Raw genomic sequence first — 25,286 nt, forward strand, 5'->3', positions numbered from 1 at the left:
TGGGATCGACCCTACGCGGGGGAGCGCTGTTATTGGAGGCGCTCTCAGAGGGAGGCTGGCTGGTAAACCCGGGAAGGGGTGCTAGTAGTTCCAGCCGGAGGGCCTCTGAGGGACTTCCCAGGATCCTCCCTACGCAGTCCTCTCACGTGTGACCCCTTGGCCACACCCTGCCGCTCTCAGAGGCGTGGGCTTCTGCTACTGGTTGAAAAGAAGTCAGGCCTCTGGACTTGGCGTGGATTTCCTTCCCGAGATAAATCTTAGCTCCTCCCCTTTCTCCCAGACCCAAAATGGATCTCTGGATTTGGGAGCTGCAACTACAGTTCTTTCAGCTTCAGAATTCTCAGCAGGACGGACTGCGCCTCAGCCATGGATAGGACTGCTTAGAACATGAGCCTGTCAGGGCTGGGAGTCAGCCTCAGGAATCCCTGCCTCTCTTGTTTTAAGGTAAGAACTGGCATTTCAAGTTGTTAGATGGTGCAGTGAGTGCTGTCCGTACCTCCCAGATCCAGGTGATGTGTACCCGGCCCAGTTTCTTGTGTATTGGCTGTTTAGCTGCCCTAGTCTGCAGAGATTGCTCTGGCCAAGGGGTGCCCCTCACCCTGGAGGTTATTTCCGTCTCCCCCCCACCCCCCCACCCCGCTCCCACAAGCTCCCAGCCTGTAGGCACTAATTGGCAGATAAGCGGGTACAGAAGGTCAAGCGCTCTTGCTCCCAGGTGGAACCAACTCTGGTACAATTAATGCTCCCTGCGGGATGCGGCTGAAGCTCCCGCGGAGACCACATTCTTGCTTAGCTTTCTTCCTCTACTCTGCTTCCCTCACTTCCTTTTTCCTGAGAGCAGTCCCTCAAAAAATTACTTATACTAGAGTTTAGTCTTAGGCTCTGCTTTTAGGGAATCTGACTTAAGACAGAATACTTGCTGAATAAATTAACGAAGACCTAACATCTTCTTTGGGGGAGTAAGAATTGACAGTGCATTTGCTTTAGCTTTGGCCACTTGTACTTACATTTAGGGGGTAATTTAGGCAAATAATCAACTTTATAGGTTTACAATTAGGATTATCTAATTGATGTGGATACAGATTTTCCTGGTGCTAGATATTTTATCATGAAGTTGTTTTGAAAAGCATAGTAGGACTATACCATTTAAAGCGAGTTCTTTAGCTTTGAGGACTTTGATTTGTTCTGTCTCAATTTGGAGCTGCAGTAGTCAGTAACGGATTCAGTTGCACAATTGATCATTTTCCCTGAAATTGTCATATTCTTTTCTATACTCCTTGAGGGACAGGGTCTATTTCATCTTGCTCATCTTTGCATTGCTGTCTGGCACAAAATATCATGAATTGTAGATGTTCAATATCTTTGGATTTAACGAATCAGCTCCCATAAAAAGATTTTTCTTGATGATAAGTTTAGAAGATTTGATCTATTATTCTGGGGGATTTTTGTTAACTTTTGGTGGTAACTTTATCCATGAGAATCATATCTATGCTTTAAAAAAAATTGTGGAATGCATTCAACATGGTAATTTAAATATTTGCTGTGAAGAACTTGAGTTGTTTTTTCTTATCTATGATGATTTCTGTGATTTGCAAAGGCACATACCTCCCCAACCCCAGAATTTTACAGAAAACAACCAATCACACATTTTGAGGTGCAGATAGCTTGCTTTATTTTGTTGTTACTCTCTCAAGGAGGTCCAACAATTATAACTAACAATTGAATTTAAACCTGCATGAAAAGAACTACATCAAATTGATATTTTGGGCAGTTAGTAATATTTTGTTGTTTTTAATTTAACGACAGCTTTATTTTGTTGTTGTTGTTCTTTATTTTTTGCTGTGGCTCATTGCTTAGTTGCCCCGGTTTCTCTGGTGTAATTTAAATTTAGAGCTACCACACGAAGGCGTTGGCTGCACCCCGGAACCTCCAAGAGTTGGCACTGCTCTGGCATAGGAACGCATGAACAGCTTGGTTAAATCAGGGGATGGCCAGGTGATGTTGCTTTTCCAAGCTACCCAGGCACTCTCTATGGTCAGAGACAGTGTGAAATGAGCGAACAAAGTGTTGGCCGTTGCACTTTGCTCTGGTAATATTTAAGTCATGATCATTTTGAGTGTGACATCATCAGAGAAAATGTAAGACGTTAAAGTGTTGCTTACAGGAGGGTAAATGCAAACATCACCAATGCCTTACATTTCTGATTCAGTAAGTATTGGTGCACATATCAGGTGACGTGCACAGCATCGTGTCGGTGGATAGGACATCTTCAATGGGGAATTTCTCGACCCACTGAGGCATACTTAGACATCAACATTATGTTGAGGCACAAAGATTGATTAAGTGTTGAGCAGGGTATTCGTTCCATAAGAAACTTTCTCCTACCAACAGTTAGTTTCAACAGTTACATTGTAAAATGTCATAAAATAAATGGTACAAAACTTTATAACCGTTAATTCGGCTATATACAGTATGTACATGTCACTAGAGAATGTATAATCTTCTTAGGTCAACAGTTAAGAAAAGATTGAAATGCATATTTTTGAACTTCGACTCATTTAGGTTGATACAAAACTACATTTTTTTAAAAAGTATTTACAGATCAGAAAGATTAGTCTATGTGAATCGTTCAGGAGAGGTTAAGAATGTCTGAATATGAGAGCACAGGCCCTCTTAAATGGATCGAATATTTATATTCACAGTAGCAGAGTCAGATCCAAATTCATTCTCTAAGCTCAGGGTATAAAGTCCACCATCTTGTTTCTGTACGTCCATGATGATCAGAGTTGTCAGGTCATCTGTGTTTTCAATATGGAATCTCCCTTGCTGTTCTTGATTTTGAATTTTTCTTCCACCATGGGACCATGTTATTTCCGGGGTAGGCTCGCCCGTAAAAGCGCAGGCTACTGTTAAAACTTTGCCCTCGTCAATGCTGATGTCAGAGGGAAGAGCTTCAATTTTAGGTGGAATTCCTTTATGGAACAAAAACAACAAAAAAGTTTTAGGATCACTGAAAATATAACAATTTGCTTTGTACTGAATTGTATGTACTAAGGACTCTACCATGCTACTAGGCTTGTCTACCTCTACCAGTAATTTGATTGCTCACCTCTTACGCCTGCTTTAAGCATCCTACTAGTTGAGCTTTCCAGTTGTGTCATACTAGATTTTCCCATAAAACTGCTGGAACTCATTTCTACAAAGGACTCTTGCATGGAGGACATGCCTTGGGCAGACATGCTTGCAAATTTCATTTCGGTCATGCTGCTAGCACTGCTGCTGCTGAAACTGCTGAAGGAGGCCTCCTGCTTAGAGGCAGACATTTGGACTGACTGAGATGAGAAGCTTCCTTGCAAGCTCGTGTCACCACTTGTCCTCAATACTACCTCTCTGGGAGGTTCTTCAACTAGAGCTGTGGAGCATAGCAGATACACAGTGAACACCAATGACATCTGGTTAATTGGTGACATCTGACACTGACTTACAGAAATGGAACACTTAGACACACACACAGAAACGCAACCCAAACAATTTGCTGTGGAAGCATAAGCAGATACATACATACAGTTGTCAAGAGCTAGCTCAGTGTCTCCCAGAAACGAATCCTTATATTTCTATCATTACATTACATGCAGGTGCTAGAATCACTAGGAGAAAAATGATTAGTCATACAGAAAATAATTTTTATATTGTGCATTCTGAAAATACATGTAATAGGACAGTTGGTAGCTTTGCTTTGAAAGTTAACTTATCCATGTTTCTGTCTAGCTGTAAAGAAACGTTGACCGTTAAGAATGAATTCACACAGGAGGCCGGTGTCTCTTACACATGGGGCTCCAGAGAGTTTGCTGGGCTCAGAAGACAAAAGCAAAAAACAAACAAAAAAACTCAGATAACGGCCTTAAGCAAGTAAGGAAAATGGTAAAGATATACTTACGAAGGACCGTTAAGGAAGCAGTAGCTGAACATTGGCCATGGAAATTTTTGGCCTTAATTGTGTATTTCCCACTGTCACTTACTGAGGCATTTCGGATTTCAAGAGAATATACATTTCTGGAGCGACTTACGCTGATATTTGAAGAAACAGAAATCTAAAAAGAGAAAAAAGGGTTTCTCTGAGCTCTTTAGGAGTAGATGGAGTATTTAAAGTTTTCTTCAGTATTATATTCATAACTCAACTTACTGGCAGGTTGTTTTTAAACCATTCTATTTCAGGTGATGGCTCACCACTGATTTCACAAGAAAAGAGAACATTTTGTCCTTCGTTAACATTTTGAGATCTGGGCTGGGAGATGAAGGCTGGAGCACCTGAGAGTTCTTTGCTCAGGGTCAGATCATACTGACACTTGATGATTCCTTGGCTGGTTTTGCCAATGCAGGTGAGGATCCCTTCATCTTTGTGACCAGCCTGCTTGATGGTCAGCGTCTGGTCGCTGCCTGAGACGCCATATCTGTACTCCTCGGAGTTACTGAGCTCTACCCCATTCAATACCCATTTCACATCAGTGGCACCAGCAATGTTGGCTTTTAAAGTCACTTTCTGACCATCAGGTATACTCATCTGAGTAGAATATGCTTTAATCTCAGCATCAGTTCTGATTTCTTCTGATGCCTGTGATGCTTTAGTGATTTCCTCATGGACAAGGGATTTTTCCAGGGAGGTTGCTTCTGATTTCTTGACTTTTTCGGAAATCAGAACTGTTGAAGCTTCCTCCTTGAGGGCCAGCTTCTCTGGAGATTTCACCTCTGACATCTTGATTTCTTCAGAAATTAGGGCTTTTTTGGAAATTTCCTCTTGGACATCTGCCTTCTTCTGGGATGTACTTTTGGAGGTCTTTTGTGTAGATACTTTCTGTATCTCGGTGTCTGTTACAGCTGAAAAAGAAAGCTCTATAAGGCAAACTGAATTGGAAAGAGGCCCCACCCTCTTCTCTTGTGGATTCTGTAAGTGAATAACATACAAAGAAAAAATATTGACTTAACGCATGCAGTGTAGGTAATACCTAATTCTTTCTCAGTCCCAATCTTGGAAAGTTGTCATGCATGACTTTGGAGATCAGTGTAATGATTATTTAAACTAAACTAAACAGAAGAATGATTTTTATGACTTCAGGGGAAAAAAAGTTTTGAAAAGAATAGTTGAAGCATTTAGGAGATGGGTGGATTTAGGAGATTTTGAGTAATTAAAACAATTGAATTATGTTTTAGAAGACTGAGATGAAAGCAAACTAATTTTAATTGGGAAAACTGATACACTTCTTTCATTAACTTTCCACTGCTTTGGAAAATTAGCAAGAGTGAAGTTTTAGGGAAGAAGTGCCATTTTGTATGTTCACCTGACTTTATTCTTAAACGTTCCCGGGAGCAGGAATCTTATATAATCAACACCACATACAATTAGACACTTAATAAATATAAAAGTATATGATAACTTCAAATATGTGTATTTGTACATTTGTGTACAAATGGTATTCTGTACCTTGGTAAAACAGTTTTATTTTAATACTTTGTGTGTGTGTGTGTGTGTGTGTAAGGAATAGTGTTTAGAAATGTTTCCTTCATATTGTTTTCTGAAAATTATTGGTAAGAATAAAAGCCAACCTACCTTTTATTGTTAATTTGCAGCTAGAGGACACAGATCCAGCTGAATTTGTTATTGTACAAGTATAAAGTCCACCGTCAGAAGTATCAGTCTTATGAATTTCTAGGAAGAATCCTCCTTTGTCTTCAGAGAGTTTATATTTACCTCCTTGTGTTATAGCCTGTAGAATGCACGTGATTTGAGTTTTAAAAAGTGATTTACTTTTAAACTTTCTTTGGGAGATGGGGAAGAGGGAAGAGGTTAGTGTTTTTAGAAGATAAGATTAAGGATCATTTAAGAACTGGTTACCTTTCCATCCTTTGTCCAGATGACAGTCGGCTGGGGTTCTCCAGTAGCTTTAACTGCAAATTTAGTGACACTGTCTGAAGAAATAGTTGTATCCTGCAGCCCAGTAACAATTACTGGTTTTGTGGAAACTGGTTCAGGAGCTTTTGGTTCAGTTTTCTTGGTTTCTGTTGGCTCAGCAGTTTTTGGAGCTGCTTTCTTGGTTTCTGTTGGCTCAGCAGTTTTTGGAGCTGCTTTCTTGGTTTCTGTTGACTCAGCAGTTTTCTGAGCCGCTTTCTTGGTTTCTGTTGACTCAGCAGTTTTCTGAGCCGCTTTCTTGGTTTCTGTTGACTCGGCAGTTTTCTGAGCTGCTTTCTTGGTTTCTGATATGCTTGAAACTTCCTCATGGATATTCTTAAAGGCTTGTCCCACAAATTGGAAGTTAGTTTTGGAAGTTCCACCTTCACCAGAAATCTCACAAACATATTCTCCACAATCAGATTCAGTGAGGTTATGGATTTTGAGCTCATAGGTACCATCTGCCGAATAATGAAACTGGAAATGCCCATTTTCCTTCAGTTTCTTGCCATCTTTATACCAGGTGACCTCTTTTGCACACAATACAGTACTTTCGACCACACAGGTCAGCTTTGCTGTATCTTTAGAAGCTTCTGCTTTCAAGGACTGAATTATCTTCGGTGGGGCAGCGACTGGCAGCTGCTGAACCTTTTCTGTTGGTGTGGGTTTTGTCTCTGTGGGTGATACAGCTTTTGGGTGAGAAGTCACCGGTTCTGGGGATTTCACTTGTTTTGGAGACTTGACTCCTTCTGGGGATTTTACCCGAGGCTCTGGGGATTTGACTTTCGGTGGTGATGTCAGAGCCTTTTCAGTAACCCTGGCCTTTTGAATGGTCAGAGTAAACTGTGCCTCTTGCTTCCCTTCGCTGTTCTCTACCACCACGCTGTAGTTGCCCTCATCTGAAGCCTGGACTGAAGAGATCTCAAAGGTCGATTTGTACTTTGCGGTGGTCACTTGGTGGCGGGCAGAAGTGCTTATGACTTGTCCCCTACGCAGCCATGTCACAGTCGGTACCGGCTCACCATCTGTATCGCAAGAAAACCTTGCAGAGTCGCCTTCATACACCGTTATGGACCTTGGCTTCGTGAGAATTCTTGCTGCCAAAGTCGTCTTGATCTTCCTGTGTGTGGATTTTTCTTCCAGCGACTTTTCTTCGACTGCAGCACTTTTCATTTCTGCAGATGCATGGTGGTCATACGATGAGAGACTTTCCCTTGTCTCTGTCATCTGTGATTTCATTTCCCTGATGGAAGAGGAAGCTTCCATCTCAGATGTTTTCTTAAATGATGAAACCGCATATGCCTCTGTTCTCGTCAGCTCAGGGAAAACAGATCGGGGGACCTCTTCGTCTCTGCGCTGGGAAGCATAGGTGGTGTAATCCCCTCCCGTGACGTCCAAGGTTGCATAGTCAGAAGCCTCACCTTTGTAGTTGGTGCACACGGCACGGTATGTTCCGCTGTCATCAATATGACAGTCCAGAATTTCCAGGGTCAGGACCCCACTGGTGTTGGTGTAATGAATCTTACTGCTCTCTTGGAGTTCTACACCGTTGTGGTACCATTTGACCTCGGCAGTTGGCTTAGACTGAACATTTAAGATAAAACGTGTATTTTGGCCGCACGGTACCCTGTGGGAGCGCATCCTCAGTGTGATTCGAGGCATGTGGTCCAGCGTAAAAGGCTGCTGACTCAAAACCTCATACTTCCTTTCTGATGTCTTCTGAGTTTTTAAAGCAGCTTTCATGGACTCGTACCTGGAAAAGATATCAAATCTTGCCGACCTCTCAAATCTTGACAGTGATCGCTCACTAGACACAGGGCTGGGGGAACGTGGGCGAGTCCTCTCTGGGGTAGGAGACCTTCTTTCTACGTCATCTTCATATTCATATTCCTCAGCTGGCTGTGGCCGTGGCCGGATCAGCTCGGACACCGGCCTCATCAACTCGATGTAGGTCGGAGACAGGGAGCGCCGGCGTCTCAGCAGCCTGGACACCGAGGAGGAAGTGTCTCTCTGAGTGTGTTTGGAGATCTCATATTCTTCCTCAGTTTCCGTTATTTCAGTCACTTCTCTATGGCGTCTTGATTTCTTTCTAGATTTTTCTTCCTTCGCCATGTGGTCCAGCTCGCTTTTGTATTCCAAGAGGCGCCGGGTGGTGGTGACTGGACGCAGCAGCTCCTGGTCCTCTCTCTCGGCCATGATCCTCTGCCGCTGCCTGGGCTGCCTGTGCGAGACGCGGGCGTGCCGCTCCCGCAGCTCTGCGTAACTCGTGCTGGTCTCTGCCTTCGTTGGGATGTGATACGTTGAGTATCTGAAGTCTTTTCTTGCTTCCTCCACCTTGATGTGAGCTTGTAGGGAAGGGTAACGCAGACTCGAAAGCTCAAAACGTGGAGGGCTCCGGCTTGGGGGTGAGGCTGAAAAACCCAGTTCCAGCTCTTCTTCAAGACGCAGCCTCTCTTCCTCTGTTCTCTTCATTGCCAGGTAGTCGTCAATGGGCAGGAGCAATTCTTCATCCGAGATGTCACCGAGAGAACGTCTCCTGGGTCTGTAATAAAAGTAATAATCAGGAGAAGGTGTACGCCGGCGGGCTGGTCTCACCATTTCAAGGTCGTCTTGGGACAGTTTGGGAATCCTCCACTTGGGTCTGTATTGATCGGTGATGCGTGGAAGAGGCATCACGTAGAACTGTTCCCATCTTGAAAGGCGGATGCGCTTGGGTCTTTTCTGTACAACTCTGTCCATCTTCCCAGGCATTTCAAATTGATCGCGTATCTTTTTGTACCATTTCATGTCAGACATGGGCACGAACTGCTTAATGTGTTGGTCTTCTTCTATGGTGGCCGGTTTGTACTTGCGTGGCTCTGGTACTTCATAAGGCATGCGGAGTTTTCTCTCCTCCTTCTTTTCTTCCGTCTCAAGTCGGTATTCCCCTTTTACAGTCTTGGTGCTGACGGCTGGTTTGTAAAGGATGGCAGCTTCTCTCAGTGCCTCCTGGGCGACCTGTGTTAGTGGCACAGTCTCAGTTCCGGAAAGAATTTCAGCCATTCTTAGTGTCTTGTCAATTTGCCTTTGTACGTGTCGTTCACGCTCCTCCTTAGTCTTGAACTCCTGTTTGACGTACCTCAGGCGTTCCACTTGTAGGTGGGCCTGGCAGCTGGTGGATCCAGCAGTGTTTGTGGCTGTGACTCTATAGTAACCCGTGTCTTCAGGCAAAGTATCCCTGATATGAAGAGCATAATAATCCAAGCCTTCATGGATAATTTCAATGTTAGGCCCGAGGGACAGTGGCCGACCATCTTTCTCCCATTTTAATGTTGGCGTGGGGATGCCAGACACCCTGATCTCAAAGCAGACACTTTGGCCTTCTTGGCATTCTGCGTTTGCCAGTAGCCGTTTGAACATGGGTCTTAGGGTCGTACCTGTTGGAGGTGGGTGTGGGGTCACAGTCAGCTTTGCTTTGCAGCTGTCTTCACCGTATTTGTTTTTTGCCACAACAGTGTATTCGGCAGCATCATCCGTAGTTACACTGTTGATTGTTAATTGGTAAAGACCCTTGTCGGACTCAAATGTGTACTTCCTATCATCATCACCTGGTTTGATTTTCTGACCTGATTTATACCATGTTACTCGAGGCTCTGGGTGGACAGTTATAGTTACTCCAAACCGGACATTTTCACCCACATAAACTGTCCTGTTATAGAGAGGCAGCGTGAATTCTGGTGGCCTTTCCAGGAGTCTCATGGTATCTGTTCTGCGCTTAATTTTCCTTATGGTTCTACGGCAGTAATAGTCGTAAACTTCTCTCACACCTTTAACAAACAGCTCTGCGTAAGAACTGTCTTCCCCGTAGTCATTGACTACTTTGCATCTGTAGGTACCGTCATCAAATTTGGTAATGTGTTTGACATACATGGTGGCCACTCCATCGTCATAGGTGATTTCATATTTCTCACTGTTCTCCAGCTGTCTGACACCAAAGTACCAAGTCACTTGGGTAGACTGATCGTAATTTTCAATTTTGCATACGTATTTGACATATCCTCCTTCTTCACCGACTGCATGCATTATCTGCCCAGAAACTGGGCCGATTTCAATGGATGCCACTTTAACTTTAGCAACGCTCACTCCCTTCTGAGATCGAATTGCACCACCACAGGAGATCCTGGCTGCAGACACAACGAAGTTGAGGTCTTTCTTGATCAGGGTGTGGTAGTAACGTCGGTGTTTCAGTGTCCTGATCACTTTAGTACTGACTCTTTCTATCTTCTGCTTCAGCCACGGGTGCTGGAGAGCCTCAGATGCTGTCATGCGAGATTTTCTGTCTTTCACTAACAGCCGGTCAACAAAGTCCATGGCTTCAAGGCTGATCTCTTGGAATGCTTCTTCATCAAAGGTATATTCAGCATTCATGATGTTCTCAATTACCTGTTGGTTAGTTTCAGCTAGGAATGGATTGATACCACTCAACAGCACATATACCAGTGTTCCAAGTGACCACATGTCTGTGGCTGTGCTGACAACATCATGCTGGTGGACTTCAGGTGCATAGTATTCAGGGGCAGTGAACAGAAGCCTAAAGATGTCCCCTGGCTTCAGCTGATGGGCTTGACCGAATTCTATGATTTTAATGGTGGAGCTCCTTCTTGTTTGGTAAATGATATTTTCTGGTCTAATATCAAAGTGTCCAATATTATGACTGTGTAAGAACTCAAGTGCTTCGCAGACCTGGCGAACATAGCTTACAATTTCTCTCTCATTAAGTTCAAAAGCACTTGTGTTAATGCGTTCAAATATGTCAAGTCCTGATATGAACTCAAAGATCATAACTAATTCTTCCATGCTTTCAAATGATTCATGGAGGTATAAGATATTTCGGTGCCTAGCGATGTTTAGAATGGAAATTTCTTTCTTTACCAAAACCTGATCAGCCCCTTTGACTTTAACAAATTTGGCCAGGTATGTCTTCTTTGAGGATGTTTCAACACAACGGTGGACAATTCCAAACTGACCACGCCCAAGATCTTCAGCAATCATATATTTCTCATAGAGTTCCTTGGTTGAAGAGTGAGATGCTTTGGTCATAGAAACTTCCCTGCTTTCATCAACCTCTTCATCATAGTTCATAGCTCTGGTCTTATCTTCTTTGGTTATGGTTGGTTCTGAAGGCTCAGAAGGCTTGCTCAGGCCAAATTTATTTTCCGCTATTATACGGAACTGGTAACTTGTTTTTCCAAATAAGTTGATCACGGTATAGTGTGTTTCTCGGGCCTGTCCTACGCGGATCCATCTTTCTGCAGTGGTCGCACATTTTTCAACAATGTAGTTGGTGATTTTGCTGCCACCATCAGAAGCTGGCTCAGTCCATGTTAAGTTGACAGAATCTCGTGAGACGTCACTAACTTTGACTCCTCTGGGTGGGTCGGGAACATCGGCCACGTCCAGTTCAACTGTCTTCTGATCAATTCCAAATCTGTTTTTAGCACAGACCACATAGAAACCAGCATCTTTTCTCTCCACTCCGTTGGGGAAAACAAGTGATGTGAAAGATCTTGTGACAATAACTTGGTAGTGGCCATTGCTGTCGATGAGATCTTGTCCTTTCTGCCAGGTGATCACTGGGGCTGGTTTGCCACTGAATGGGATCTTGATGCTGATTACCTCACCTCGGAGAGCGTGGACTGCTCCCATGCCTTCAAGATTTTTAGGCAAGTGTATCTTGGCTGGAACTGTATCAGAATAAAAGAAGGAAGAATATAATTTAGCAATACCCAACACTATTTAAGAGCACCCCCTACCCCAATTAATAATATGTAATCTAGCACCAAAATGATGTTTGCTGATTTATTTTTACCTTCTACTTCCAAGGAGGCAGTGCCAGACACAGACCCTCCTTGGTTGGTAGCTCTGACTTGGTAAACTGTGGCATCATCATCTGTGACGCTTGCAATGATGAGCTGGTGGTAGCCACCCTTAAACTCTTGAATCCTGTACTTTAATCCATCTGCAATGATTTCTTTGCCTTGTCTGTACCATTTCACAATTGGTTTTGGATGACCAGTCACTTTGCAGACCAAAGTAGCATTGCTGTGATATCTGACATTTAGATTTCTCAGTTCCTCTTTAAAGTGTGGTGCCTGAATTGGGACATCACATTTGGGAATGACAGGTTCTGATATTTCACTCCATTCGCTTTCCCCACCTAGGTTTTCACATTTCACACGGAACTCATATTCAAGACCTTCAATAAGGTTTTGAACTGAAAAGACGGTTTCTCGAATTTCATCTGTTGTCACAGCAATCCACTTGTTCTGCTTCTTCTCACGCTTCTCAAGGTAGTAATTTCTAATCTTTGCACCTCCATCACTGGCAGGTGGCTTCCAGGCCACAACACAAGAATCTTTTGTGACAGCAGCAATAGTTGGTTTGCCAGGAGCACCTGGCTTTTCTGTTTAAAACAAACAAAAAGCATTTGACTCATGGGGTGAAACAAACAGCTTTATGAAGAGCTTATTTTTTAAAAAATAAAATGTTATGAACCCAAAGTTCTATTAAGAATAACTAATCCAGAAAAATGAAATTGGTTACTTTATGCCGAGAAACTTACCAAAACACAAAGTTCCTTTTTAGAGAAAAAGGGGATAGGGTATACATGTGCCCTTTTAGATAAGCAAAAATTCAATTTAAGTGAGATAAAAGGCACTTGGACTTTAGCTGAATCTTTGCTATCTCCTTTCAAAAGTTATTTCTGTTTAAAAAAAAAGTTTTATGTACAGATGGAATTTGGCCATAGGAAGACTGTAGAGGTTGTACTCACCAAATGGACTCTTAATGATCACAACTGAGGAGACTTCTAGAGGGTCACTGATGCCAAACGTGTTCTGAGCCAAAACCCGGAAGTAATACCCAGCATTTTCTGTGAGGTTCACAATTCTACAGGTTGTCACTGAGATGGCTGAAGACACCAATTGCCATTCAGCCCCTTCCTTGGCCTCACATTTCTCTACCACATAATTGGTGATCCAGGAACCTCCGTCATCTGCAGGTGGTTTCCAGCTGATCACCACAGAGTTCTTCAATAGAGCTTCGATCACAATTGGTCCTGTAGGTTTGTCTGGTTTATCTGTTGGGAGAAAATACAATTGGAGTGGTTTCTGTAGTGTGTCTCCCAAGATTTTTTTCTTTTTTCTTTAAAAACAACAAAAAAACCCCCCACTGAAAGTGAAAATAAAATACCTTGTATTTCCACATCAAGGATGGCATCCACTGTTCCAAGAACATTGCTGAGCTGAACTTTGTATTTCCCAGCGTGAGTCTTACGTTGGACATTCTTCATGACGAGATGAGTATAGTGCTCAGTGTTTTCAATAGCAGTGTTTTCTGAGTTTTGCAAAAGTTTCTGGCCATGGAACCAAGTGATGGCAGGTACTGGACGGCCAATGTACATAACGTGAAGTCGAAGCGTTGACCCCACAGCACCGTAATACTTCTCTTTCAGTGGGTAACCGGGATGGAATTGTGGCGTTGCTTGCAGGAGAAGCTTACTACTGGATTCTACTTCTCCAACCTCATTGGTAGCTACGCAGGTATAAATGCCTTCATCTTCTTGTTCCTCGGTCATTACTGTTAGAGTATGTGTGCGTCCATCTGAAGACATTTTGTACTTGCGGCTTTGTATCAGCTCCTTACCAAATCGGTACCATTTAATGTCTGGTAGAGGCCTTCCAACAATCTGGCATGAGAGTTGAGCAGCTTCACCCAGTTTGGTGGTGACATCCTTCATTTCTTTGCGTACTCCTGGGGCCTCTCCAGCTGAAGGGTATGAAAGATAACATTAATGCATTATTGTTACTACTGAATCTATAATCCTCTGTCCTTGTATATCAGGAATGAATTCATCCTATTGACTAATACTTTATTAGACACCATTATTTACATATGAGTCTAATTCTTAAAAAGGCTTCACAGTGACTGGAGGATTATCTGGAAAGTAGAGATTCAATGAGCACATCATATTATTATGTAGAGTGACTTTTTATGATTGGGAGGCATTAACAATGTATAGGGTTTGGGGGAAATATTAGTTCTCTATAAATCTGTAGATTTGCCCTTACTTAGGTTCACTGAAGTGGGGTACATTTGTTGACCCTTCAAGTCTTACTAGGAGTATTAAAAAAAAAAAACCCATTGTATTCAAGGGAGAAATTGCTTTAGGAATCAGTTCACTGCACCTAACAGTTCACTGCTGAGGTTATGTGCTTGGAATGACTTCCTTTAGAATGCATCAACTATTCCCTGTGTGTGCATATGCCAGAGTGAGTGATTTCTTTCCAAACACTTGCTCTCCAGTAAAGTTTTCTGGAGATCTACTTAGTCCAGACGAAGAATTAGCCTTAACATGTTGCTCAGTTTGTAAACCGGAAGCAGAGAACTAACGTGTTAGTTACATGTTACTTACATGTTAGTTTCGTCTTTACAGACATAGCGGTTCTTCGAGGTCTGCTCAGCCCTGTCTCATTCTCAGCGAAAACCCTGAATTCATACTCCGTAGCTTCCAGCAAACCCCCTATTGTGAATTGCCTGTCCTTGATGCGGTCCTTACTGCTCTTCTTCCAGACATTGTCTCCAGATTGTCTATATTCAACCCAGTATCCAAGGATTTCTTTGCCACCGTCGCACTCAGGTTTCTCCCACTGTAGAGTGACGCTGTCTTTGGATATTGAAAGAATCTCGAGTTCTCCAGGTTGGCTTGGCTTATCTGAAATATTTGAAAACAGTTGAAAAGGAAATCAGCTTTCCTGCTGAAATAAAAGAAAAAGAGCAAAGATGGTTTGCCTCTCTGATTCTAACCCTTTTGGAAACTCTTTCCTTACCAAATGGATCTTTGCAAACAACTGGTTCAGAAGCAGGGCTGGTCTCGCTTAGGCCAACGTCATTCTGTGCGATGATGCGGAACTGATATTCCGCGTCGGGAACAAGCCCGGTGATGGTGTACATTGTGGTGGTGATTTGAGTCTTGTTGTGTCTGACCCACTTGTCAGTTGATGTCTCCTTGCGTTCAATGTAGTAGCCTGTGACCCGAGAACCACCATCGTCTCTGGGCCGGGACCAGGACAGGCTGACAGAGCTCTTGGTCACATCTAGTACTTCTGGGGGATTGCTTGGAGGCTCGGGAGGGTCTAGGAATGTAAGTGGAAAACACATGTGTTAGAGTGCAGTCCCAACTCTTGTAAGCTGGTGGCTTTCCTTCTGAAACAAAAGAGCACTGAGAGGATTTTTACAGTGTTATGGTTGGAAGAGCACTTACTCAGTGGTGTTTTTGGTATGACTGGTTCCTCAGATTTCAAGGGTTTGCTTATTCCAAACTGGTTTTCTGCTGAAACACGGAAATGGTACTCCACATTTTCTTTGAGGCCTTTTACGACCAGAGATGTACCTCGGACTCTGGAGTCGATGGTGTACCAGGCGGCTTTAGGCACTTCTCGTCTCTCGAGGATGTAGCCTAAGATGTCAGCACCACCATCATCGGCAGGGGGTCTCCAACTGACCCTTACAGAGCGAGCTTGTATGTCGTCATATTCAAGTGGCCCTTCTGGAGTGTTGGGACTTCCTATCACCCTGACCTTGATGTAGACAGCCTTCTTGCCACACTTGTTTTCCAGAACCAGGTCGTAAGTGCCAGAATCATCCCTGTCTGCTTCTTTGATTACAAGCTCAGTGTGAGTTTCAGAGGTTGCAATCATGGCACGCTTACTAATATCTTGGCCTTCCTTGGTCCATTTACATATTGGGAATGGTTTTCCTTTGATTGGTATGGTAAGTCTGATGACCCCACCTTGTCTTACAAAGATACCTTCCTGGTATCTTTCATCAAGTTCATAGTCAGGATATTCTGGGAAGAAAGGTAGGGTTACAATTAGCATTTTGGGAGGCGGGTGTAGGAAATAAGTCTTAAGGCAATTATAGCAGAAAGTAAATGATCATATGTCTTACCAAGCATTTCCGTGACTTTGACTGTTCCTGGTACCTCAGCGGGCTCCCCAGGTCCACCAGCGTTACAAGCTAGGACACGGAATCTGTATTCAGCGCCCTGAGGTAGGTGTGTGAGAGTATACTCCCGAATCTTGGTTGGGGTGGTGTTGCATTTGGTCCATTCATATTGATCAACTTTTTGCATTTCGATCAAGTAGCCTGTGACTTTAGATCCTCCTTCATCTTCTGGAACACTCCAGGCCAGGGAGACTGATGTCCTTGTTGTATCAGTAACTCTTGGGTTTTGTGGCTTTCCTGGAGGAGCTGGGAATAAGAATAAGGCAAAAACATACTTGTTAAAGTTTCTGCAAAGTTGAAAATCAAATGCACCACCTAACAATTTCAGTGAGTTGTGGAAACATGGACTATAACATTAGAATATTTTTCATTTTGTAAATATTTAATTCATTTTAATCAGTTAACATTACTTAAAGCTCTTGGTTTTTCCTTTGTCTTATTTGTGCTTTGTTTATAATCACTAATACTATCTTACATTTACCATCAGTTTTTAAAGTGCTTCCAGAAATATTAACTTGCTTTAAAATTTTAACTGTGATAATAGGGTGTGTATTGTGAGTTCCATTTTAAAGAGGGAGAAATAGACTCAAGAGAAGAATATAAAGTTATTTGCCCAAAGTTGCCCGGGGTTGGAGTGGGGAGGGGATTGATGACAGAGGACACAACTGAACTTTTTGAGCTGTTGGAAATATTCTATATTTTGATTGTGGTGGTGGTTATACAAAACTTATAGAATTCTATATTTCAGAAGGGTGACTGTTACCACATTAAATTATACCTCAATAAACTTATGCAAAAGGTATTTACCAATTGGATCCATGGCAATGGTGGGTTTGGAAGGACGGCTTGGTTTTCCAGTTCCTCTCACGTTAATGGCTGTGACACGGTGTTCATATTCTAAGCCTTCAGTAAGGCCAGTGGAACGGTACCGTGTCATCGTCACTGGTACTTTATTTACACGGACCCATCGATCTGCTCTCACTTCTTTGCGCTCCACAATATATCCAGTCACTTGGGAGCCACCGTCGTCTTCTGGTGGGTACCAAGTAAGTGTCATGCCCTCACGTGAGACATCAAATATCTGTAATGTTTCTGGAGGTCCAGGAATATCTGCAGCAAGACAGAGGTAAACACAACATGGCACCATGAATAAATTGAAGACTCATACATTTGTATAAGTGTGTCTTGTATATACCATCTTAAAATGGTATATATAAGACTCTTGCAACTGTTTTTCTCATGTTTTCATTTTTGTACTTTTCTTGCTGTTCCTCATTTTCTTCAATTCTATAAACATTTATTTAGCATGTATTCTGTATTGTTTCTCACTGTAACAGCCAGTCCTCCCTCCTGCCTTTCCTTCCATCCATCCTTCCCTAACTCCCTCCTCCTCTCTTTCTTCCATTAAAAAAAAGCCCCACCCATGTTGAAAACTTCCAAGAAAAGGAGGTTTAGGGCTTCCCTGGTGGCGCAGTGGTTGAGAATCTGCCTGCTAATGCAGGGGACACGGGTTCGAGCCCTGGTCTGGGAAGATCCCACATGCCGCGGAGCGGCTGGGCCCGTGAGCCACAGCTGCTGAGCCTGTGCGTCTGGAGCCTGTGCCCCGCGGCGGGAGGGGCCGCGGTGGTGAGAGGCCCGCGCACCGCGATGAAGAGCGGTCCCCGCACCACGATGAAGAGTGGCCCCCACTTGCCGCAACTAGAGAAAGCCCTCGCACGAACCGAAGACCCAGCACAGCCAAAAATATATATATATAAAAAAAAAAAGAGGTTTAGAAACCTTGGAAAGACGCTGGGATTAACTTTGTGACCTATTTTTACTTACATAAGGGTATATTAAGAACAAATTCCTTCTTGTTAATATTTAGGATCAGAGGTGGGGATTCTACCTCTGTGGTGGGGACTCTACCTCTGGGGATTCTACCCAGAGTGGGGGGTGGCGTCCAGGACTTACTGATGAGGCTGCGACATTCTATGGCCTCAGATTGCAAGTACGAGCCGATCCCGAAGCGGTTTGTCGCAGCTATACGGAACGCATACTCGTTTCCTTCAGTGAGTCTGGTAAACTTAAATGTTGATCTAGTCACTGATTCAGACACTGGCAGCCACCCTGGACGATGGGCATCACGTTGTTCTACCACATAGCCACTCAGTGGAGCACCACCATCCAGTTCAGGCGGTCCCCAGGAAATGGTCACTGAAGTAGCATCAATTTCTTCAATCTTGATAGGCCCAGTTGGTGGACCAGGCTTGTCTATGAAAAAAAAAAAAAAGAAATCCCGGAGATTAATTTTCACTTCAAATCAAAATTGGGTGACTAAACAACAACAGCTTGCTTGTGTCTTGGTCTCTCATCCTTACCGAGAATGATAACTTTAATGGTCTCTGAAGTAGTTCCGGTTGCATTCTTCAGTTCAAGTATATAGTCTCCAGTATCTCTGATAGTGGTTTCACGAATGGTTAATTTAGCTACCTTAGTATGAGTTTCAACTGTGACACGCTCTGATTCTCTTAGTTTAGAGCCAGCAAAGAACCAGGAAGCAGCAGGAGGTGGGCGACCAGCAATTGGTATCACCAGCTCTACTGGTCTGCCGGCTGGGACGTGGATGGTCTTTTGAGGCATTGTAGAAAGATCGATTGCTGGCAACACTATGAGAAAAAGTAGGCATTTATTCATAAGTATTATTTCTAATGACAAAGTGTCATGAATTCTGAATGTTTCCTTCATTTTCCTTTACTATTATTGTTATTTTGGTGATTTGGTACATACCTCTGAGGTCTTGTACAGTCACGGCTGTGATGATCTCTCTTGGTTCTGACACACCTTTCTCATTTTGTGCCCTTACTCTAAATAAGTACTGTTCACCTTCATTTAAGGAAATAACAGTGTGCTCTAGGACTGTGGGTTTTAAGGTGACAACCTTCATCCATCTCTCGGTGCCAGCTTTGCAGGCCTCAAGAACATAGCCAGTGAGCCGGCTACCACCATCGTAGAGTGGTTTTTCCCAGGCAAGGGTAACAGTCGATTTGGTGACATCGACAACTTCTAGCTTCACAGGCACCAAAGGTACTTCTGAGACCAGAACTGCATCAGATGTTTCACAAGGTTCTCCAATGCCATAGATATTTTCTGGCAGCACTCTGAAATAGTACATGGTTCCTTCTATAAGTCCAGAAATTCTGTAGAGCGTCTTGCTGCATTTGGTAGTTACTGTTTTGAATGCTCTCATGGCAGCTTCACGCTTCTCAATAATGTAATTGTTGACAGGAGCTCCACCATCAATTGTGGGAACTTCCCAAGTAATGGTCACAGAGTCTCTTGATACTTCCTTAACTTTCACTGAAGGACAGGGACCAGGAGTATCTAAAACAAGAGAATGAAATATCCATACTTCCTGTTTGCCTGATTGGTTGATAGATTTTTTTGGGGGGCAGGAAAATATACTCAACATAGTTCCTTTTAGAGAGGTGATAATCAGAGGTTAAGGTGTATCTTTTTAAAGAATCTACTCACAGCATAGTTGATTTTAAGACAAATACTTACCATATACTTTAACAAGGACAGTTGCTGATTTCTTGCCAGATTGGTTTTCAGCTTCAATGGTGTATTTTCCAGCATCATACCGGTTAACTTTGTCCACAATAAGTAAAGAGTAACTCTCAGTGTTGTCAGTGATCGCCCGGCTTGCAAGGTCAATGCCCTTCTTGCTCCATGTGATGACGGGTGGTGGTCTTCCAGATACAGACACCATCAGCCGCAACGAGGCCCCAGCTCTGATGGTCACAATCTTCTTTAAATCATCTGCAAGCTCAAGATCCGGTATTTCTGGAAAGTAAATGTCAAAACTTAATTAATTCATGAACAGGTGTGATGAGAAAATAATTCACCTAAAACCTTATATTATAAATACCTAGTCTTTCCATGGGCTCAATTTCAGCGGTTGACTCGCTGTATTCACTCATGCCCTTCACGTTCACAGCGGCAACTCTGAAGGAGTATTTCTGGCCCATTTTAAGGTCTGTCACGGTGAATTCATTATTTCTTATTGTGGTGTTGGTATGCACTCGGTACCACTGATCAGTGTCCTTCTCTTGCATTTCAAGAACATATCCTATGATGTCAGTGCCACCGTCATACATGGGCTTGGTCCAGGCTAAACTAATGCTGTGTTTGGTGGTATCCACAACTCTCGGAGCAGAAGGTGGTCCAGGGGTGTCTATGAAATTTTAAAATAAGGATGCAGGTATTACACAAATAAGGAAGCTTGAGATTTGTAGTTTTGGTTTTCAAGACTCACTGAGGCATTATTGTTCTTTGTCCACACTCACCAAAATACTCTTTGTAACTAGGCTCTTCTGATATTGCAGGATAGCACTGTATGCTCTATTATTACTATTATTATTGTTTTAAGAGTTAAACTTCTTTAGAAAGGTAGATGTTTCTTTCTGGCCACTTTGGCTAGCTATGCTGTGTCCTGCTAAGCTCATTGCTAACAGTACCCATTCTCAGGGACTTTAGTTGCTCAGCTTTCAACAGGGTTAATATCACTTGTCACCTCTACATTGCTAATAAGTACAGGAATAAGTTTCTTCTACTTCCTCGATTCAATCCAAGTGATTTATTCCTTTTAGTTCTTGGGCTTAAACTTTGTACAAGGATTTGCCACTTACTTCTGAAGCTCTTGTGACAATTATTTTGTTAGGTACTTACTAAAATACAAGAAACTTTATGCTCTGCTAAGCCTCTTAAAAGAGATGTTGTCTTTTATTCTTTTCAGTAGTTATTATCATTACAACAAAATTCTCTCCCTTCTTAGGAAGATTTGCAAAATACATCCCTTTCATATTGGTAGTAAAATAGTTTATTTATTTTTTCACAGATTGGAAAATACTGCAACAGTTTTTAGCAATGTAACTGCTAACTTATTGACAGAAGTAGTAGTTGAAATGTTTTCTGTCTTAGGTTGTATTTAAGATCCTTCTAATAAGCATATGCCTTTCTAGAACATTCACAAATTCTACAAGTTATTGGAAATGGCATGTTGGAAAATTATTTGTAATGTGGTTTTGATGGGCATTAGGGTTATGTATGATTCTTGGAACTCACATGATGGTTCTCTGCAAGAGATAAAGTTGGAAGCTTCGCTGGGTTCGCTGTTACCAGCAGCATTTACTGCGGTCACCCGGAACTGGTAATCACAACCTTCCATCAGGCCAGTCACCTTCAGCCTGGTATCATACACCACATGGTCTTTGTTCACACGTGTCCAGCGCAAGCTCTTCTTCTCACGTTTGTCTACTAGATAGTTGCTGATCTCGTTGCCACCGTCAGATTCAGGTTTTGTCCACTGAATGATGATATGCTCTTTGCCAGCCCCAACTTCTTCAGGTATGCCAGGTTGTGATGGAATAGCTGTTTATATTTTTATGAAAATAAAAGGATGATCAGAATCGCACAAAATCACTATTGCTATGACTGTCCTCCCTTCTCCCTGATCCCATTACATTTCAACTGCTGAACTGTTTGAGTGTTAATACTCACTGAAGGAGTTTCTGGCGACAATGGGCTCTGATTCAACAGGCACACCAGGGCCATATTTGTTTACTGCCCGCACTCGGAATATGTATTCGTTGTTCTTGATGAGTCTTTTAACCACATAGGATAGGGTTGGGCATTCGCCTTCCACAATCACCCAGTTGAGTCTGCTAGTCTCGCGTCTTTCCACGATGTAGTGAGTTATTTCTGCACCTCCATCTTCCTGAGAAAGGTTCCAGGCTAAAGTGCACTTCTCCTCTGTTACTCTGCTGACGGTGAGCTTTCCACATGGGCCCGGGGAATCTGAAACAGGTATAAGGATGAGCAATGAGGAAGGTGTTTCTTTCTGCCCACGCTTGAGAAAGCTTTGAAAATCAAAGATCATTTGACGTACTTACCGAGAACTTTGACCATGACAGACACGGCCTTGGTCCCACTGGCATTCTTCACCGTTAAAGTGTATCTTCCACTGTCACTTCTGTCACAGAACTTGATCACAGCAGTTGCTCGTTTGCCAGTGTACTGCAGAGAGACTTTTTCACAGAGATCTAGTTCCTTGTCCCCTTTGGTCCAAATAATTTTGGGTTCAGGTTTGCCACCAACTGCAGCATCGAGAACAAGATCCGAGCCTGCTCTGATGGTAACCAGATCACCCTGTAATCTGGCATCGAGTTCGGCTTTGGGTGGAGCTGTCATAGGCAACATAGATGTGAATGAATATATGATAGTTTATTGTTATAGAAGTCGTGATAATTTAAAAGGAGAGCATTGACTATTCTTTACCGTATTCATCTCGGCAAGTGATGGGGCCTGTAGATTCTGATCCTTTGCTAATTACGCCTGCTGCATTCTTGGCCAACACACGGAATTCATAAGTGTCTCCTTCACTGAGAGCAGTAACGGTGAAGAAATTGTCAGATACGATGGTGTAGTTGCACTTGAGCCAGCGACCATCTCCAACTTCACTGACTGGCTTGCGCTCTATGATGTAGCCTACAACCTTGCTGCCTCCATCATACGCTGGGGCAGACCAAATCAGTGACACCGTTGATCTGGTGACATCTGTCACCTCTGGTCTTCCTGGTGCATCTGGAAGGGATGCAAAAATAAGGTTAAATGCAACTCTGAATTTTGCTAGTACCAATAATGATGACGATGATGGTGATGATGATGATAAACAAATGTACCCTTAAATTCTGATACCTACCAACTGGGTTTTGAGCCATCATAGGTCTTGATGCTTCACTGGCTTTGCTAACGCCTGCGACATTGAGTGCATACGTTCTGAACTGATATTCCAGTCCTTCTACCAAACCGGTCACTTTGTAGTTGCACTCTAAGCATGGCACTTTGTTTTCTTTCACCCAAAGAATGGTGTTACGTTCTTTCTTCTCAACCCAGTAGCCGATGACTTTACTGCCACCATCATGATAGGGTTCTTCCCAGCGAATAGACATGGTATTGGCAGACACACAGTAGACCTCAGGTCTGGTAGGTGCACTTGGTGGGACTAAATATAAGCAAAGGTATCAGATATGAATACAGTTTTATAAAATTCAGGGGAAATATTTAATAATAGAGACTTGGAAATATGATTTTTATTTTTCTTACCAAATGGATGCTCAGCAACGATTGGTGCTGATTCCAGAGGCTTGCTGACGCCAAATCTGTTCTCTGAACTGACACGGAAAAAATATTCCATGTATTTTGTGAGATGAGTGACTTTAATCTGAGTGCGCTTGACGCTGGAATTGACAAGCTGCCAAGCTGTTGTACCTGACTCACGCTTTTCAACTATGTAATTAGTAATATCGGTGCCTCCATCATCTTTAGGTTCAGCCCATGATAGGATGCATGATTCAGCTGAGACAGATGAGACTTCAATGGGGCCAGTTACTGGACCTGGCCTTCCGATGACCACAACTGTGATGGTAAATGTTTTAACACCAGCTGTATTTTCCAGGGTCAAGAAGTACCTTCCAGAGTCACCTCTCATGCTGTCCTTTACAGACAGGGTGGTTCTGTCTTTTGTTGTTGTGATACTCACTCGATCTGTCTCCTTAAGTCTCATTTCTTCAAGCTTCCATGTTACTTTGGGGGCGGGACGACCACTGATTGGCACGTCAATGGTAAACGTGCTGCCTGCTTTGCAAGTTATGAGCTGATTGGTAATTCCAGTGAGATCAGCTGTGGGCTCAATTTGAGGCTCCTTGATGATGACAGAAGAGAAGGCTTCCCTGGGTTCACTGTAGCCAGCATCATTCTTGGCCTTCACGCGGAATTCATATTCAGTGTTCTCAATGAGTTGCTCCACCGTGAAAGTCAGCTGTTTGGTGTGACCAGCTTCAACCCAGAAGTCAGATCCCTTTTGTCTCATTTCGAGCAGGTAGCCAGAGATTCGGCTGCCTCCATCATGGTCAGGTTTAAGCCAAGCTAAGACCACAGAGGATTTGCTTGTGTCAATGACATCAAGTCTCTTCGGTGGAGCAGGCTGTTCTGTGGCTACCATTGGTTCTGGCATTTCATAGGGTTCACCAACACCATACTCATTTTCTGCAGAAACACGGAAATAGTATGGAACGCCTTCTACCAGGTCGTTGACCTTGAGGATCTGACGAGTGCATTTTTCACTGACCACCTGCCAACTACGGCGACTGGCTTCTCGTTTCTCTACCACGTAGTGATGGATTCGGGCACCCCCATCAAGGAGAGGGGCATCCCACATCAATGTAACAGATCCCCGGGTCACATCCTTGAAGGTAATTGGGCCAGGTGGGCCTGGAGAGTCTAGCACCTTTACGGTGAATGTGATCGACTTACTACCGCTGTTGTTTTCCACGGTAAGGGTATATTTCCCTGCGTCATTTCGGTTGCAGTTTTCCACGGTGAGGGTGCTGAAGGAGTCTGTTGTATGGATATCAGCCCGAATGCTAAGGTTAGAGTCAGGTTTGCTCCACACAGCTGTCGGAGTTGGTCTACCCTGATAGGCAATGAAGAGGCGGATACTGGCCCCAGCTCTCACAATATGAGTCTGCTTGAAGTTGGCATCGATGTCTAACTCAGGAGCTGATAATCGGTCAACTGCTTTAATGGTGCCGGTCACTTCACAGCTGTCTCCTTTTCCAGCACCATTGATAGCACTAACCCGGAATTTGTATTCTTCACCTGCTTGTAGATCAGTAACCGTATATCTTGTTTTCACACATCCTTCTGCATTCACCTTGTGCCAGTCTCCTAAGTCAGCTTTGCACATTTCAATAATATACCCAATTATCTCCATCCCTCCGTCAAACACTGGCTTAGACCATTCTAAGCTCACAGTTGTCTTTGATGTGTCTGTCACTTTGACCACAGTGGGAGCACTTGGTGGGTTGACTGGCTCTCTACATTTGATTAGTCTTGAGATTCCACTTGAAGGTCCTACTCCTGCAGCATTTTCAGCCATGACATGGAATTCATACTCATTGCCCTCTGTCAGACCAGTGACTTTGAATCTTGTCTCAGAGATTGGTCGTTTGCTGATCACTTTCACCCATCGCATGCTTTTCTTTTCTCTCCTTTCAAGGATGTACTGTTGAATTTCACTGCCACCATCTGATTCTGGCCTTGCCCATGTCAGGGTAATGCTATTGCCTGTTACATTACTAGGTTCTGGAGTGCCAGGGGAATCGGGAATAGCTGTAAAATGAAAACAAAGAAAGAAATACACCAATTAGACACATTTGCTTGGAAGTTAACCTTATGACATAGTACCACTTAGTAA

At 43.2% G+C, this 25,286-nt stretch overlaps 1 protein-coding gene across 2 annotated transcripts in view; it reads right to left on the bottom strand.

Moving 5' to 3' along the window:
* Positions 1–1,647: 1,647 nt before the first annotated feature.
* TTN (titin) overlaps positions 1,648–25,286 on the bottom strand; it is a 287,640-nt gene continuing 264,001 nt past the window's right edge. For both annotated transcript variants that reach the window (XM_057551572.1, XM_057551571.1), the window contains 25 exons: positions 23,135–25,201; positions 22,731–23,033; positions 22,307–22,612; positions 21,922–22,212; positions 21,530–21,826; positions 21,095–21,400; positions 19,899–20,204; positions 19,532–19,813; positions 18,758–19,351; positions 18,349–18,636; positions 17,942–18,241; positions 16,796–17,098; positions 15,932–16,234; positions 15,246–15,830; positions 14,812–15,117; positions 14,397–14,696; positions 13,175–13,750; positions 12,756–13,061; positions 11,793–12,386; positions 5,891–11,667; positions 5,606–5,762; positions 4,184–4,875; positions 3,938–4,091; positions 3,110–3,412; positions 1,648–2,972 (listed from right to left, as the gene is read on the bottom strand). In XM_057551572.1, coding sequence (XP_057407555.1) covers positions 2,674–2,972; positions 3,110–3,412; positions 3,938–4,091; positions 4,184–4,875; positions 5,606–5,762; positions 5,891–11,667; positions 11,793–12,386; positions 12,756–13,061; positions 13,175–13,750; positions 14,397–14,696; positions 14,812–15,117; positions 15,246–15,830; positions 15,932–16,234; positions 16,796–17,098; positions 17,942–18,241; positions 18,349–18,636; positions 18,758–19,351; positions 19,532–19,813; positions 19,899–20,204; positions 21,095–21,400; positions 21,530–21,826; positions 21,922–22,212; positions 22,307–22,612; positions 22,731–23,033; positions 23,135–25,201 — 15,995 coding nt within the window. In that variant the 3' untranslated portion in view covers positions 1,648–2,673. The remainder of the gene's footprint in view (positions 2,973–3,109; positions 3,413–3,937; positions 4,092–4,183; positions 4,876–5,605; positions 5,763–5,890; positions 11,668–11,792; positions 12,387–12,755; positions 13,062–13,174; positions 13,751–14,396; positions 14,697–14,811; positions 15,118–15,245; positions 15,831–15,931; positions 16,235–16,795; positions 17,099–17,941; positions 18,242–18,348; positions 18,637–18,757; positions 19,352–19,531; positions 19,814–19,898; positions 20,205–21,094; positions 21,401–21,529; positions 21,827–21,921; positions 22,213–22,306; positions 22,613–22,730; positions 23,034–23,134; positions 25,202–25,286) is intronic.

This window comes from Balaenoptera acutorostrata, chromosome 8 (genome assembly GCF_949987535.1).
Source record: "Balaenoptera acutorostrata chromosome 8, mBalAcu1.1, whole genome shotgun sequence".
Classification (NCBI taxonomy): Eukaryota; Metazoa; Chordata; class Mammalia; order Artiodactyla; family Balaenopteridae; genus Balaenoptera; species Balaenoptera acutorostrata.